The following is a 15558-nucleotide window of genomic DNA, read 5'->3' on the forward strand; positions in this document are numbered from 1 at the left end:
TGACGATGTGATAAAGGAGGCTTGTGGATAATACAGACCCTAGGACCAGGGGATCTTCAAGATGAAGAGACAGAGCCTCTAAGGCACTATATTCCCTGGAGAGCAAAACCAACGATCACAGCACTGAAAGCACAGAAGCTGAACTTCCACGGGACAGGAGACAGGGATGTTGTGAGAGGGTAACTATTATTTTCCATTCATTTTCCAAGAAAAATGGGAAGGATCATCCAGTAAAGCATAAAAAGAGCCAAGAGTCTGAGGTTCCAGAAGCCAAGGGAAGAAAGCATTTCCAGGAGTAAACAAATGTCAAGTGCAGCTCCATCACAGATTTGAAATTTGTTGCTCACTAATGGTTTCCACTTTAAATTTTTCACTAATGCCTACAAAAATTCTAGGAGGGGCAACTAATGTTTGAGAGTGAGATGCTCTACAGAACATGCTTATATTTATCCTTTTAGAGATTGCCTAAGCTGTGATCCTCTCTTGGAAAGCTACATTCTGGACAACATTAGTTGGATGCTTAAAATAAAGTCATTTGTTCATTTGACAAGTATTTTCGAGTGCCTGTTAGCTAGGTTCTGAGAATATGCTGATGAACTAACAAGATCCCTGCTCTCATGGGAAAACTTTCAATCTAGGGTACTTACTGAGGCCAAACATCACCTCTTTTACCAAGCTTTTGCCAACACTTTTCAGTAGTTGCTTTGCCTTCTTTGTACAAATTCATAGAACTCATCACATTTAATGTATTAGCCAGTTATTGCCTCTGCTAGTAAACCCTCCCCTCCTTTAGGAAAACAACCCTATCTTAGTCATCTTCATATACAGATACCCTCATATGTAGGTTGGAAATATGATTTATTATTAAAACCAGGAAATGTTTGCAAGAGAAAGGAGGCTCAATTGACACCAAGACAGGGGATGTAAACTGGGACTTCCTAGGACAAACAAAAATGTATATTCACCCTATCACTCAGTTTATGTCAAAATAACTGTTGAATAAATACATTTTGCTTCCTGAAAAAACACATTTTCTGAAATGTGACTTAATATTTTGCTTTTGGCTTTAATTGAGGATCAATATGTAGGAAATAGTGTTAGGAAAAGTGTTTCTGCATCTTTTGTAAAACTGTTATTGGAGACTGTGTCCATTATTTTGTCCAGTGTTCCTCATATAAAGAACCATGTAATTACTCTTAGAATTGAGTGCTAGAAAAAAATATTGATTTTTTCAAGGAGCTTTTTTCAAGGTGCACTTTCTCTTCCTAGATAATGAGAGCTCAGTAATACATCAATCACCCTCTTACATTGGCAGCCACAAGCTAGAGCTAAATTACATCCTCAAGTTGCAATTGACGCTGTGTAAATGTTCCAAATTTTGACTTTTCCTTTGCCTTAAACATTTATTGTGCACCTACTATGTGCTTAGTTCTGTTATTTAATCTAGAGATATGGCAGAGATCCACACACATGTGATTCCTGTGTTCATGGCATTTTCTTAGTTCTAGTGCATTTGCCTACTCTTTTAGTACAGCATTAGGATATTTTTATTTAGAAAGCCTTAAATTTTTGTAGGAGCAAGGCAGATATTAAGAAAATTGAATGAAGTGCAGTAGGCCAACAAATTAGAGAGAGGTATGGATGGTAGTCACAGAAGGCTTGGGCAGAAGTAGGGCATGAAATCATTTGAGCAGACCAAGAGCCCTGAAGTTCATATTTTGGTACTTTTGTTTTTCATAAGGTTTCAAACCTGCTAATTTTCTTTTGAAAAGAAGGAAAGGCCCGCCTAAGAAAACATAATTATTTCTAAAACTGTGTTTATCATCTTTACTAATATTGGTAAAGAGTACTTGATCAAATAAGGCATATGGGGATATTGTCAAAATCCAGAAATGCTGAAAGTACTTGTCTGTAGGCTACAGAGAAAGAAAAACTCACAAATTGGGTTTTAATATGATACACCCTAATACACCCTAGGATTGAGTAAATATGTGGGTTCTAGAGTATAGTGGAGTCTATTTTTGCAGGACAAGAAAATGATGAGTACTATATTTTTTAAAAGAGCCTGTCTACTTATAGGTAGATGAACTTAGCTGTCAGTTATAACCTTACAAAGGGACTTGAAGAAGCTGCTGTAGTCTTCCCAGCCAAGAGAAGGGCATTAGAGGTCAACCAGAAAGCACTATCTTGGCTGGTACAACAATGTCATCAAAAATAAGAAACACATCTTTATGTGTTAGCTTAGTTAGCATGTCACAGTGTTAAAGGAAAATGGTCAAATGAAGGAAAGGTTCTTCATGCAGGCAATTTAGTTGTTGCCTTTTGAACCTGGAGAAGAATTGTAGTGTAATGGATATAACAGGAAAGACTGACAGATAACCTGTTAGAAGAGGGGACTGAGAGGGATAGAGAATGAAAAAGGCAGGGAAGTCTGCTCCTGCAAAACCAGCTGTGTTGGCACTTTCTCTTCTACAACAGCATACTGAAATGAATATGAAACCAGTAGCAGAAACACTTGACCAATATATAGCATTAAATGAATCGAAATTTAATTGTGAGCTCTTGGGTCCCACTACTTCTATTATTATTATATTGCTTCAACATGAAAGAATAAAATTAGAAGCTGAGATAGATATCAATTTGCTATGTAAGCCTTTTTTTAAGTCTATCTACCGAATATCCTAGATATTGCATTTTTTAAAAAGAGCACATCAAATGCAGTCAGATTTGCTATATAATACAAATAAAATTACTCTTTTTAGCTAATGTTTATGCCACATTTTTAGCCTTCTGGCTCACTGTTATTACCATAGTGTCATTTATGCAGGGATCGTGTGTTTTTGGTAAGTTTAAGGGTTATCCACGGACCTTAACAAGCACAAGAGGTGAATTCACTAAGATCTAGAGTGCTTCAAATGACACTGTAAACATTGGACTGCCTGAAAACAGAGGTGTGTCTCAGAACAGAATACCTCTGTGTATACACACAGAATGATAGGTCTGGAAAGGGATCTCCAGTAGCTACTCATTCTGTTCCTGTCTCCAGGTACGATGGTGGCTAAACCACAATACAAGTGGAGTGAGAAGATGGTTAGATCCTCAGAGGCTCCTGCACCTGTTAGGTTTCCCACTCTGTCTGCAATTTTGGTACTAATGTAACTTAGCCAAGACTGCCCATTTCCCCAAGCCAGTCGAGCCACCAAATAAAATAATTTATGTTATCATCCCTTTCCTGGCTCTCCCTTGGGTGCCCAAAGCTGTTCAGAACTGGGTGCTGGAGACTGAAAGTAATGGTCAAAAGGAAAAGTCTGAACTTCAGGGTAGATGTGACCAGAAAGTAAAGGCTATCTTTTTACTTTGCACAGCAGGAGAACCTTCTTTACCTATCATCCAATCATGTTAGTTGTTTGAGCTGAAGCTCTGTAAAGAAATCACCTTCATCCACCGAAACTAGGAATTCAGGATCACTGGCAGAACTGCAAAACAGAATTGCAGCAACTCAGCACACACATTGTAAGATTGTAAGAGGAGGCTAAATGATTAATTCAAATAGGAGTCTCTTTTCTTTTCACTTGATCTTGAGACTTCAATGTCACTTTAAGTTAAAATCAAAGACATGTTGAGAAACATGAGAAAATATATTTATTTTGTTTATTTTTTCGTGGTGGTCTCATAGGTTATTTTTTCTAGGTTATGAGAAAATAAAAAAACTTTTAAACAAAGAAGAAGCCAAATTTGGAGAGAGAGGAGATATTATTGAACTTGTGTCTATATTTCTGAAAAGTAGCCTAGAATTTTATAAAAGCAAAAAACACAAACATCATCCTTGTGTTTATATTAGGAAGTAAGTATTTTAAAACATGCAATATATATTTTAAACACTTCTCTTCTTTTGAATCTTGCGTTGCACCCAAAGAATGCTAATGGTTACCAAATTGTTCTTTGGCAGAGTAGCCTGACCCTTAAAAAAAGGAACAGAAGTATTATAACATGTGATTACAGCACAAGACAAAATTATGAATCCTCAGCCCTGAGCAGATATTAACTAATCCTATGATCTGACCTTAAGAGGTTACCTTGGAGTATTCCTCTACATTACATTATGTATATTACATGGTAATGAATGACAGTTTTCATGGCTCCTAATAAAGAGCTGCTTCTCTTTATTCAGAGGACAAAGTAGGGGGTTTACAGATAATATCTGAGTGTATCACTGAGCTGCTCAGCCTCCTCATCTGTGTGCCTCAGCTTGTCTCAATCAGTGCTGGTTATCTCAGCAATAAAGCATTCAGCCTCTAGAAGTTGGTTTCTTCCTATACCCTATAAACAAGAGGATGAATATCTTATTATGTGTGCTAAAATGGGTTGGGTGAAATGAGCATTACTGTGCTCCCTGTCACTAGCTATAATCAGCTTTTCAAATCTACATTGAATATGTCCCCACACATAGCACACTAAGGAATAAAGATGTTTGTGACAACATATTCCTGAGAAGCAGCAGTTCTAACAGCCCAGTGACACAGCTATTCATTCCAGTTTCTTTGTGCAGAGACATTTTCCCAACTCCTTCACCATGTGCTAACAATTAGATAATGACTCCATCAATGTAGAGAAAAAGCAGTGTCATGAATGGTGGGTGGTTTGTTTTCTTAGTTCTTTATTGAAAACATATGGAGATGTTTATATATAAATAGAAAACAATAGAACGCTGCCGTCATGTAAGCAGCAACTAAAAAAGTTCTACACGAATAGAAATCAAGCATTTCTATACCTATGCCAGAATTCTGGTTTACTGATAGCTACACATCCTGTCTTCTTTGGCTTGAAAAGATGTTTTATTATTTTACTCTTTTTATTTCTAGTTGGAAGCAAATTGTGGAGCAGGAGATTTTTGTTTCTGTTTTCATTTCTTTCTTGGCTTAAACAAATTACTTTGTTAGCAGGAATAACTTCTGTCCAAGTATACCTTGTGTTACAATCATGAAAAAAAGTTTTTAATCTATGCATTTAACTAAGTCTTTGTATTTCTGAATTAAAAACAAGGACTTGTGGCCTGACAGAAGTGTCTTTCAGGAGACCCAGCAGTGGAGAGGTTGTGAGCACTGCTTAGGAGGTGGAAGGAATTCCTCTGGGCTGAAATTCTGGCTGCACCACTTAACTAGCGAGGTAACCGTGGGAAAGTTAGTCAACCTGACTAAACCTGTTCCTTCATCTGTGAGATGAGAAATATAAGAGCACTGATGGAATGATCGTGCACACTCATGGGATGAGCTGTAAGACGTTATACATAGTGTCTGGCTCGTAGGAAACATCGCAGAAATGCTGTCTACCATCGTTGTAATCAGCTAACAAAAGGGCTTATATTGGGACCATCCTTGAAAATCTGAGAAGTGTTGATGCTCAGTGCCAAGAACAGTAACAACAGTAATGCTACTGTTTACCAAGTGCTAGTTATGCCCTAGCCTTTACAATGTACTGTTTTGACAATTCCATGAGCTGGGTACCATTATCATCCCCATTACAGCTAAAAATGGGTTGATGTGAGGGTCAAACCTAGTCTGGATCATTCAGAAGCTCACACTCTTGATCTCTCCGCTAAAATGGCTGCCACACATATAGCCGAGGGCACCTTTGAAACCTTCTTTATTTACACTATTCTCTATGTTCCTGTCAACATCCTGTGACACTGCACAATGGCATTCACAAACTGTGAAGCCCCCTGTCCCTAGGACATCTGTACATTTGTAGTTAAAGAGGACCAGGAAGCACTTAATGAACACATTATTAGAAGCCCTAGTTTTCCATTCATGCAGCCACTTTTGCTTTGGTTTAAAGGCCTTTCTTTAAAGGTGCTTGAAGCTTCATATGGACAGGCTCATTATTCAAGCTTTTGTCCTAATCTACAGATGCAGAAGCCAAGGACCAAGGTAACATGACTTGGGGACAGAGGGAGAGGCCATTCACCCGCCTTGGAAGCCCAGTGTATCAGTTGCTGAGTCAGGAATACAACAGACTGAGCCCAAGGTCGTGTCCAACTCACCAGGCTGCTCATTAATGTTGGGTCTAACAGCCAAACTGCTAACTAGCTCCACTTTTTACAAACTTTTATTTTAAGTTCAGGGGTACATGTGCAGGTTTGTTACACAGGGAAACTTGCGTCATGAGAGTTTGTTTTACAGATTATTTTCTCTCCCAGGTATTAAGCCTAGTACCCATTATTTTTCCTTATCCTCTTCCTCCTTCCACTGTCCACCCTCTGGTAGGTCCCAGTGTGTGTTGTTTCCCTCTATCTGTCCATGTGTTCTCACCATTTAACTCCCACTTATAAGTGAGAACATGCGGTGTTTGGTTTTCCATTTCTGCTTTAGTTTGCAAGGATAATGGCCTCCATCTCCATCCACGTCCCAGCAAAGGACATGATCTCATTGTTTTTGTGGTTGCATAGTATTCCATGGTGTATATATACTACATTTCCTTTATCCAGTCTATCACGGATGGGCATTTAGGTTGACTCCATGTCTTTGCTATTGTGAATAGTGCTTCAGTGAACATACACATGCATGTGTCTTTATCATATAGAATGATTTCTATTCCCCCTTTACTGGTATATACACAGTAATGGAGTTGCTGGGTTGAATGGTAATTCTGTCTCTAGGTCTTTGAGGAGTCACCACACTGCTTTCCACGTGGTTGAACTAATTTACACTCCCATCAACATTGTATAAGTGTTCCCGTTTCTCCTCAGCCTCACCAGCATGTATTTTTTTAGTTTTTAATAATAGCCATTCCGACTGGTGTGATATGGTATCTCATTGTGGTTTTGATTTGCATTTCTCTAATGGTCAGTGATATTGAGCTTTTTTCCATATGCTTATTGGCCACATGTATGTCTTATTCTGAGACGCCTCTGTTCATGTCACTTTTTAATGGGGTTGTTTTTCTCTTGTAAATTGTTAAGTTCCTTACAGATGCTGGATATTAGACCTTTGTCAGATGCATAGTTTGCAAAACTTTCTCCCATTCTGTAGGTTGTCTGTTTACTCTGTTGATAGTTTTCTTTGTAGTACAGAAACTCAATTAGGTTCCATCTGTCAATTTTTGCTTTTGTTGCAATTGCTTTTGGCATCTTTGTCATGAAATCTTTGCTAGTTCCTATGTCCAGAATGGTATGCCTAGGTTACCTTCTGGGTTTGTATAGTTTTGGGCTTCACATTTAAGTCCTTAATCAATCTTTAGTTGATTTTTGTATATGGTGTAGAGAAGGGGTCCAGTTTCAACTTCTGCGTATGGCTAGTCAGTTATCCCAGCATCCTTTATTAAATGGACGACCGTTTCCCCATTGCTTTTATTGTCAGCTTTGTCAAAGATCAAATACTTGCAGGTGTTCAGCCTTATTTCTGGGCTCTCTACTCTGTTCCATTGGTCTTTGTGTCTATTTTTTGTACCAGTACCATGCTGTTCTGGTTACCGTAATTCTGTAGTATAATTTGAAGTTGGGTAATGTGATGCCTCCAGCTTTGTTCTTTTTGCTTATGATTGCCTTGGCTATTTGGGCTATTTTGGGGTTCCATATGAATTTAAAATAGTTTTTTCTAGTTCCGTGAAGAATGTCATAGGTAGTATGATAGGAACAGCATTGAATCTGTAAATTGTTTTGGGCAGTATGGCCATTTTAATGATATTGATTCTTCCTATCATGTAGCTCCAATTTTAACCTACATAGTACATGATTAGAAGCACTTTGCCTGATTTTCTTGTTGGAAGAATGGGATCTGCCTGCAATACGGAAACCCTCACAAACAAGATTGCTCAATTCTGTTTTCATTTGCAAGATATATTATGAACTTTCTTTTCTCCTTTTTGCAGGAGAGGGAAACAGTTTAGGGTTGTGGGTATGCATGCCATACAAGGGAAGAGGCTTAGGACTGCCAAATTACATGTCAATCTGCTGACTTACATCAATGTACTAGTTAAACGAGCCCTGAATGTAAGACATTAATGCAAATATTTTGCATATCATTAACTCTAATGATGCTACCATAATGCAGTAACCTCAGCTTTCAGCTGAGGTGGCACTTTTTATTATAAATGCTTTGGGTCTTTCACTGAAAATCACCATGAAGACAAGTCCCTTAGACTTGTTCATATACAGAAATATGAACAGACTTCTGCATCGTTAACCTTCTCATCATTAACAATAACAAAAAGTGTTGGTGTCTCAGGGCCCTGCATTCAGTAAATGCCGGCAACATCTTTCTTTAGAACCTGTCACTGCTCTTGCCCTTGTAACTACAATACACTTCAAGAGCAAAAGGTTAGGCAATCATTGTAAAATGGAATCTGTTTTAGAAAAAAATGCTATGCAATCCCCAAATTGTTATGTAAGTGGAAAATTATTCTAAATGCAGAACAAGTATTGCTTACCCTTCAGTGCCGTGCTAGTGATGTAGTGTGGAGTCTTGGAAAGCAGGGAGTTTCAGAGCCAGCGCTACCATTTGCCAGCTGTATGACATTGAGCAAATCACTTGACCTCTCTGATTGTCAGATCCTTTCCTATAAAACAGCAACATTAATACTACTGCTTTGTCTATTTTATGAGTGGCCAAAGAACACCAAAGGAGATTGCAAATGTGAAAGCTCTCTGGATGCAATGTACAAATGTTGTTATTGATTTTTTACTAGGTGAGTAATGAGGAATGAGTAGCAGTGTTTGTCCAAGGATAGCTTGGGAATAAGTCAACCAAGGTGGCAGTTGGTAAGTCTTAAAGATGTGGATGGCTCCTGGGAAATAGATGAGCTGGCCAGTTTGAAGGATCTTAAAGTTGCAAGTTTTAGGGCTGGGTAGCAATTTAACTGTGCAACCTGTCAAGAGCCTATTATATTCTAAGTTCGTGCTGTGACAATATTGGCTACATGAAATAACTGTGTGCTTTCTTACCAGACTTTATTTGGAAAGAGTTTATGAACTAGTGGCCTGGCAGAGTTGCCTGGAATTAGAGTGCTGTGGTTTTACACCAGGGAGAGCAGTGTTTCATGCCTTGTTCTATTACCTCCCTCCCTGAGGATTCAACAGATGGAACAACAACAAAATCAGAACCCCAAGACAAACCTGTCAGCTTGATGTCTTTAAGCTTTGGCAGAACTCACAATTAAGATAAGATAGAATATCTATTTAGAGGGAAGAGGTGCAAAGAAATAAGTTCACAGAGCATACCTTCTTTTTTCTGAGCATGGCTAATACTATCTGGAGATCCCTGCCACATAGGAGGAATTGTATACCGGAACACAGTGAACACTGAAGAAAATTAGTCGAAAGAATATTATTGCTAGTAGAAATAACTGAACATCTTTGATATGGGGCTTTATATTTCCCTTCATTATATTTTTTAATCCTTTCAAGCCAACTCTTGAGTTTGGCAAATCCTAGGCTAAGTAATTGTGCATCTCAGAATGGTTAGATAATATGCAGACCAGACCCTAAGTCAGGCACAGCAACATGTGTTTTGGCACAGCCGTGAAGAGGTAAAGTATTTGGTAATTGTTGTTTGATAGTTCCCAAGGAGAAAACACAGAAGCAACAGATACAAACCAAACAACTTTCTCTTGTGTTTAGGTAAATATTTCCAACTACAGCCTAGTGATGGAATCTGACACGGGAACCTTCTTACCCACTGGGCTGCAATTCACTGGCAGTGAAAAGGCCAGGGCCATCATGGAGGAGGTTATGAGCCTGCTGCAGCCCCTCAATATCACTCAGGTCCTGAGCCATGGAGAAGGGACAGACATCAACTTTTGGATCCAAGCTGGAGTGCCTGGTAAGACCAAAAGATGAAGTTATGTTCCTTATATGTTACCAACAATTTAAAATAAAATTTCTACTTTAATAGAGCACAAGGAATACTGGTAGGCCAGGTTGTGCATGGAAACCTTAAGCTTTTGTTCAAGGTATAATCCAGTGATTTCCAAAACTGGGATGATAGTCCTCACCTTGTATTTGTTTACCCATCTGTATCCCTCTACTCTTTCTAAATTATAAGCTCCTCACTCCCAGAGATTCTGATTTAGTCATTCTGGAATTGGGCCTAAAAATCCATTGTTTTGTTTTGTTTTTTAAGGAGGTATCTTTGGTGATTATAGCACAAATGATCTCATAACCAAAATTTGAGAAATAGAGTAGAAGGCAAATATTACTACTAATATCCTTCTAGTTCTAGTCCTGTGCTAGAAAAACTTCCCTGATCCAAATAATTCCCTATTAAAACACTGTGGTATCTGAAATTTTACCATTAGAGATGGATTCCTTGAGGGTGGGGTACTTCCTTTTAATCGTATTTTATCTTAATGCAAAGACTCCTGTGCAAGAGGTTGAGCATAAGCTAATTTATCCTGGTCAGTGATTTATCATGTGAATATCCCGAAGAGAAGTCCTAAGTCCCTGGAGTCACGGATAAAATTATGAAATGGGAGTGGACATAAGGAGGTTACTTACAGGAATACAAGCTGGAACTGTCTTTTTTTTTTTTTTTGAGATAAGGTCTCATTCTGTCGCCTGGCCTGGGGTGCAGTGACACGATCACAGCTCGCGGCAACCTCCGCCTCCAGGCCTCAAGCAATCTTCCTGTCTCAGCCTCCCAAGTAGCTGGGACTATGAGTGTGCACCACCATACCTGGCTAACTTTTGTATTTTTTATAGAGACAGAGTTTCTCCATGTTGCCCAGGCTGGTCTCCCAACTCCTGGGTTCAAGTGATCTGCCTGCCTTGGCCTCCCAAAGTGCTGGGATTACAGGCAGAAGCCAGTGCGCCTGGCCTCTAGAACAGTCTTAAAGAAGACAAATTTATACTACTTCATGAAGTTACCTAAGCCTGGCCATTGAAAAAGGTTATTGATTTTGAGTGTTTGTGACTCAAGGTTTCTCCCTCAACACCATTATATCCATAATCCAAAAAAGTTAAAGGATCCATCTGCAAATTGTTCTGTATTTGTACTATACAAATAGGAAGCCCAAACTTTGAACAGTTTTAACATTGCTATATTCAGAACTATTTCTGTGGCTACAAACATTTCAGAGGTACTAAAACAGTGTCTCTGGACCTACTCCACTCCAGATTTTTTTTTTCCAGGCTGCAAAGTAGATTTTACCAATAGTTACATACTACATAGATTTAAGATTTTAAAAGCTTATTCTTGCAATACTGCAGATTTTAAGGCATATTTTAAGTTTTAAGGTTTATAATAATCTTTCATAACTAAAAATAAAAGGAGCTTTTCTTTATTCTAATACAAAGACCAAAATTCTTTCCCTTTGTTCTTTGTTCTGTGTATATGTTAACGTATTTTGAAATTTCTTAAAGCAACATTTCCATTTACAATGCTGTACTTCTCCGGACAGATCCAATACTATCTACATATGTGTCATTGATAAACGTGATCTAAGTGTAGGGGAGAGAGTCTGCCCTTTAAGTTATATAGAATCATTTGTATGAAATTCTAGATTTTTCCTGATTCTGAAATATTTCAACAGGAACTTCTTAAAAACTGAGAAACCCTGAATAAGCTGCTGTGTGGTAGCTGTGAGGAAAAGACTGGTAGACTGTGGGTGAATGAGAGTGCAGACTGGGGGTGCCAAAAGGTGAGGTGAGGAGCTGAAACCTAAGACAGAATTGGGAACAAAAACTTGTCCCTCCCCATCCCAGGTATTTCTTATTTGTTGTATTTGATCACTGAGACTTGGCTCTAGCTTTATTCCTTCACATGTACATGTTGCATAAGAATGGTTCTGTTTGGAGTGATCAGGTTAATTTGATTCTTTTCACCTAAAATAAGAAAGCGTTTTCTGTCTCTGCCATGGTAAGGTGAGGTAAGATTTGATTTCTATCTAACAGAATGGAGTGGGGAGACTGAGCCCATTATAGTTGCATAAGAATTAACAAGAGGCCGGGTGTGGTGGCTCATGCCTGTAATCTCAGCACTTTGGGAGGCCGAGGTGGGTAAATCACTTGAGGTCAGGGGTTCGAGACCAGCCTGACCAACATGGTGAAACCCCGTCTCTACTAAAAAAATACAGAATTAGCCGGGTGTGGTGGTGCAAGCCCGTAATCCCAGCTAACTGGGAGGCTGAGACAGGAGAATTGCTTGAACCCAGGAGGCGGAGGTTGCAGTGAGCCGAGATCATGCCAATGCACTCCAGCCTGGGCAACAAGAGTGAAACTCCATCTCAAAACAAACAAACAAAAAAGAATTAATAAGAGTTAAAATGTATTGAACTACTAATATGTAGGAAGTACTCAGGCTTTTTGCAGATACTGTTTTATCCATACAACCATCCTATGAAGGAGATACAATTATCATTATCCCTATTTTGCAGATGAAGAAAGACTCATAAGGGTTAAGTGACTCGCCCAAGACTATACCGCCCTTAGGGCAGGAGTCACCCTGAGAACAGGCCATTTTGGCTTCAAGGCTGGTGGCCCTTTTCTCACAATATGCAACAACACTGAGGAGTCTGGAATGCTGAGAAGTCTCCAAATCTCTGGCAGTGTCTAAAGTGTTTATCTTACTCAGCTCTTGCTTATGCAAAGGATTTCAGTCCATTCCTGCTCCACAGTGATTTACCCCTGAGAGAAAGGAGTTTGTTATTGTAAATAACTACTTATATCTTCTCACATTCTTTGTTCTACTCCCTTCTTTACCTCTGAAAGATCAGAAAGGTTTGCATAAAGTCAGTAGCTCATTTAGATGACTATAAATGTTTCCTGGAATTCTGTTTTATTTCCTTTAGACCATTATAAGAGAGAACTAAATTACTGCTGTCTTCCTTTTATTACTTTTGAGTTATCCTTTGATATTTCAAATTTGGGCTATTCCTGGAAGAAACAATGGTACTACTTATAACTCCTGTTACCTATTGAAAATTTCAGGAACTTCACTGTGCGCAGTGGCTTACCCCTGTAATCCTAGCACTTTGAGAGGCTGCAAGGTGGGAGAATTGCTTGAGGCTAGGAGTTTAAGACCAGCCTGGGCAACACAGCAAGACCCCTATCTGTGAAAAAAAAAAAAAAAAAACTCTGATTCTAAAAAGAAAAAAAAAAGAAAGAAAAGGATGAAGAACCATACTTGGATTCTAAAAGAATCTTTTTTCTAAAAGATGAAGATGAATTTGTCTGAAAAGAAAAAAGAAAGTAAAATATATCAGTTGTGTACCCTATATTTGTGAAGGCCTGATAAATTATAACTTAAAGCTCAGGGTAGGATTCTAAATACTAATTAAGTTATCATTTAAATAACTGCTCACCTAACTTCTAAAAAATTAATGATAAATAATATTTCTAAACTCCATCCTTTTTTCTTTCATTGATTCAATAAACACTTATTGAGTCCCTACCATGTTCTAGGCCTATTAAATTTCTATAATTTGAGGTGGCTGTATGATGACTAGGCCCCAATGTCCCATGTATACTATTTACCAAAATACTGATAGAATTAAATATGTATCACACAGATATAATTAAAATTCAACATTGTTTTCATTAATTATACAAGACAAAAGGATCAATTTATAATATGGTCATCTTTGGGAGACAAAAGATGATATCTTTTACCCATCTAGATGATATCTATAATGGACAGAATAACTGTCAACATAAATATAAGGCTTTGGAGGGAAAAGATTTTCTTTAAAAGCATCTTGGATGTACTTTCTGCATAAACCTTTGTTCTAGATCTTCAGATTCCAGCCTTCTCCCATGTCCATCTCCTTCCATATTCCTATTCTTTCCCTCCAAATCCTCAATCCTCTTTAAGGCTCATTCTGTATTCATTAGCGTTCGTAAATCCCTCCTGAGTCCGTAGTGCTCTATTGCTTTTCCAAATTTCTAATGCGCTTCAAGACTCTGTCCCACAACCTGGAGTATGAATTACAAACTGTGATATTATTCTTGGAACATTAGGGGTTTATGTGCATCCTGCTGCCTATACGCAGTGATCAGTCCTTTGAGGTTAAGGTCAATCATTTCTAATTCTTTGCCTATTCCATAGCTGTCGGTTTAATTTTGGGAAACATTTAAATTCTTATAACTCTGACTTAGCAGAAACAAAAACATTGAAATAATTATTGTCTAGACAAGCTTTTAGATACTTCAGTTTAAGAATGTGAAGAAAATAAAGAATACTAAGAAAAGAGCCAAAAAAGTATAAAAAATATTGGGAGAATGATATAAATTGGGAAGCCTAGAGCAATAAGGATTATTTCTCTTAAAGGAGCAAAGACTAAGAGAAGATATATCTTTCAATACGTTAGTGATTCGCACACATAAAATGGTGAATTGCTATTCCCTGACAATTTGAAAGATAATACAAGAAATGACTTAAAGTGACCTAAGAGGGATTTTAGCTAGTCTCTATTCACTCTAGATAATAGAGAGGCTTTAAATCTTAAGTTTTTGCCTGATTCTCCAATTCTGAGCTCCAGGTTAGGATGAAAGGAGTCTATTTCATTCTGAGTATGTCACCAATGAGGTGTAATCCATGGTTCTTATATGTCCCTAAGTGCATCCTTCTTGAATATATTTCTTCTTTAGAAACTCTTTCACAAAATATACATTAATGAAAAAAATTAAATACCCTCTTACTGTGACCTGAGAGAATGAGCCCACTCTTACTCTATATCTTCCGAGAAGAGTTTACTCCTCTGCTTCAGAACCTGACATTCAGCTTTTTGTTGTTGTTTTTAGTGTGGTGGCTTGTGGTAGACGGTATATTGGAAGGAGTTAGAGGACTTGAGTATGTATTCTGGCTTCAAAACTTCTAACTATATAGGCAAACGATGTAATTTTTCTAAGCCTCATTTATTTGTTATTAAGCATCCTTATTAATCAACTATTGTATGGTACTGGAGAATCAGTAGTAAAAATAAAAACAGATAAGATTCATACATACCCTCACAGACAACACAGACTAGTAATGATACTTGGTTATTTCATCTGCAAAATAGGTCTGGTAACCTATGAGTCATTATTTCTACCAAGCCTCCACTTGTGTTCTCCTCCTCCTCTGTCCCCTATCTCTCATTAGCAGGCACCATAATCCAGAAACCTCAAAAGCACCCAGGACATAAAGCCAAACATTTACAAGTCCTGTTTACTCCAAATCCCTCCTATTTCTTAAACCCATTCCCTCCTCTCCACCCCTACAGACCTTGTCTCACCAAAACTCACTGATTCCTACAGCAGCCTCTTAGTAATGTCCCAACCTGTATTTTTAATCCTCTTTCACCTAATTGGCTCACTGCTTCCAGAGTGAACTTTCTAAAGTGAAAATCAGTATATAAACCTGGATGCTTTTGGCTGCAAAATAAAACAGAAGACCCAGTCAGAATGGCAGTAAGGGGATAATGGTTTTAAATTCGCTTAAAAAGAACTTTGCAGCAGGTGTTACAGAGTGCATAATTTGGCCATTCGTCCACATCAGGGACCTTGGTTCTTTACATCTTTCCATGTTGCCATTCTCAGCATGTAGAGTTTTGTCAGGCCTGTCCCTTTGTGGTCCCAGGATGACTGCA

The 15558-nt window shown here is 38.2% G+C and overlaps 1 protein-coding gene across 1 annotated transcript in view; it reads left to right on the forward strand.

The window, feature by feature from the left end:
• The window catches only part of CPQ (carboxypeptidase Q), a 495137-nt gene that overhangs the window by 412218 nt on the left and 67361 nt on the right, over nt 1-15558 (forward strand). The window contains exon 7 of the mRNA XM_017875290.1: nt 9614-9815. Within this exon, the coding sequence (XP_017730779.1) occupies nt 9614-9815 (202 nt within the window). The remainder of the gene's footprint in view (nt 1-9613; nt 9816-15558) is intronic.

The sequence above is a fragment of the Rhinopithecus bieti genome, unplaced genomic scaffold (genome assembly GCF_001698545.2).
Source record: "Rhinopithecus bieti isolate Rb0 unplaced genomic scaffold, ASM169854v2 scaffold_8760, whole genome shotgun sequence".
NCBI lineage: Eukaryota > Metazoa > Chordata > Mammalia > Primates > Cercopithecidae > Rhinopithecus > Rhinopithecus bieti.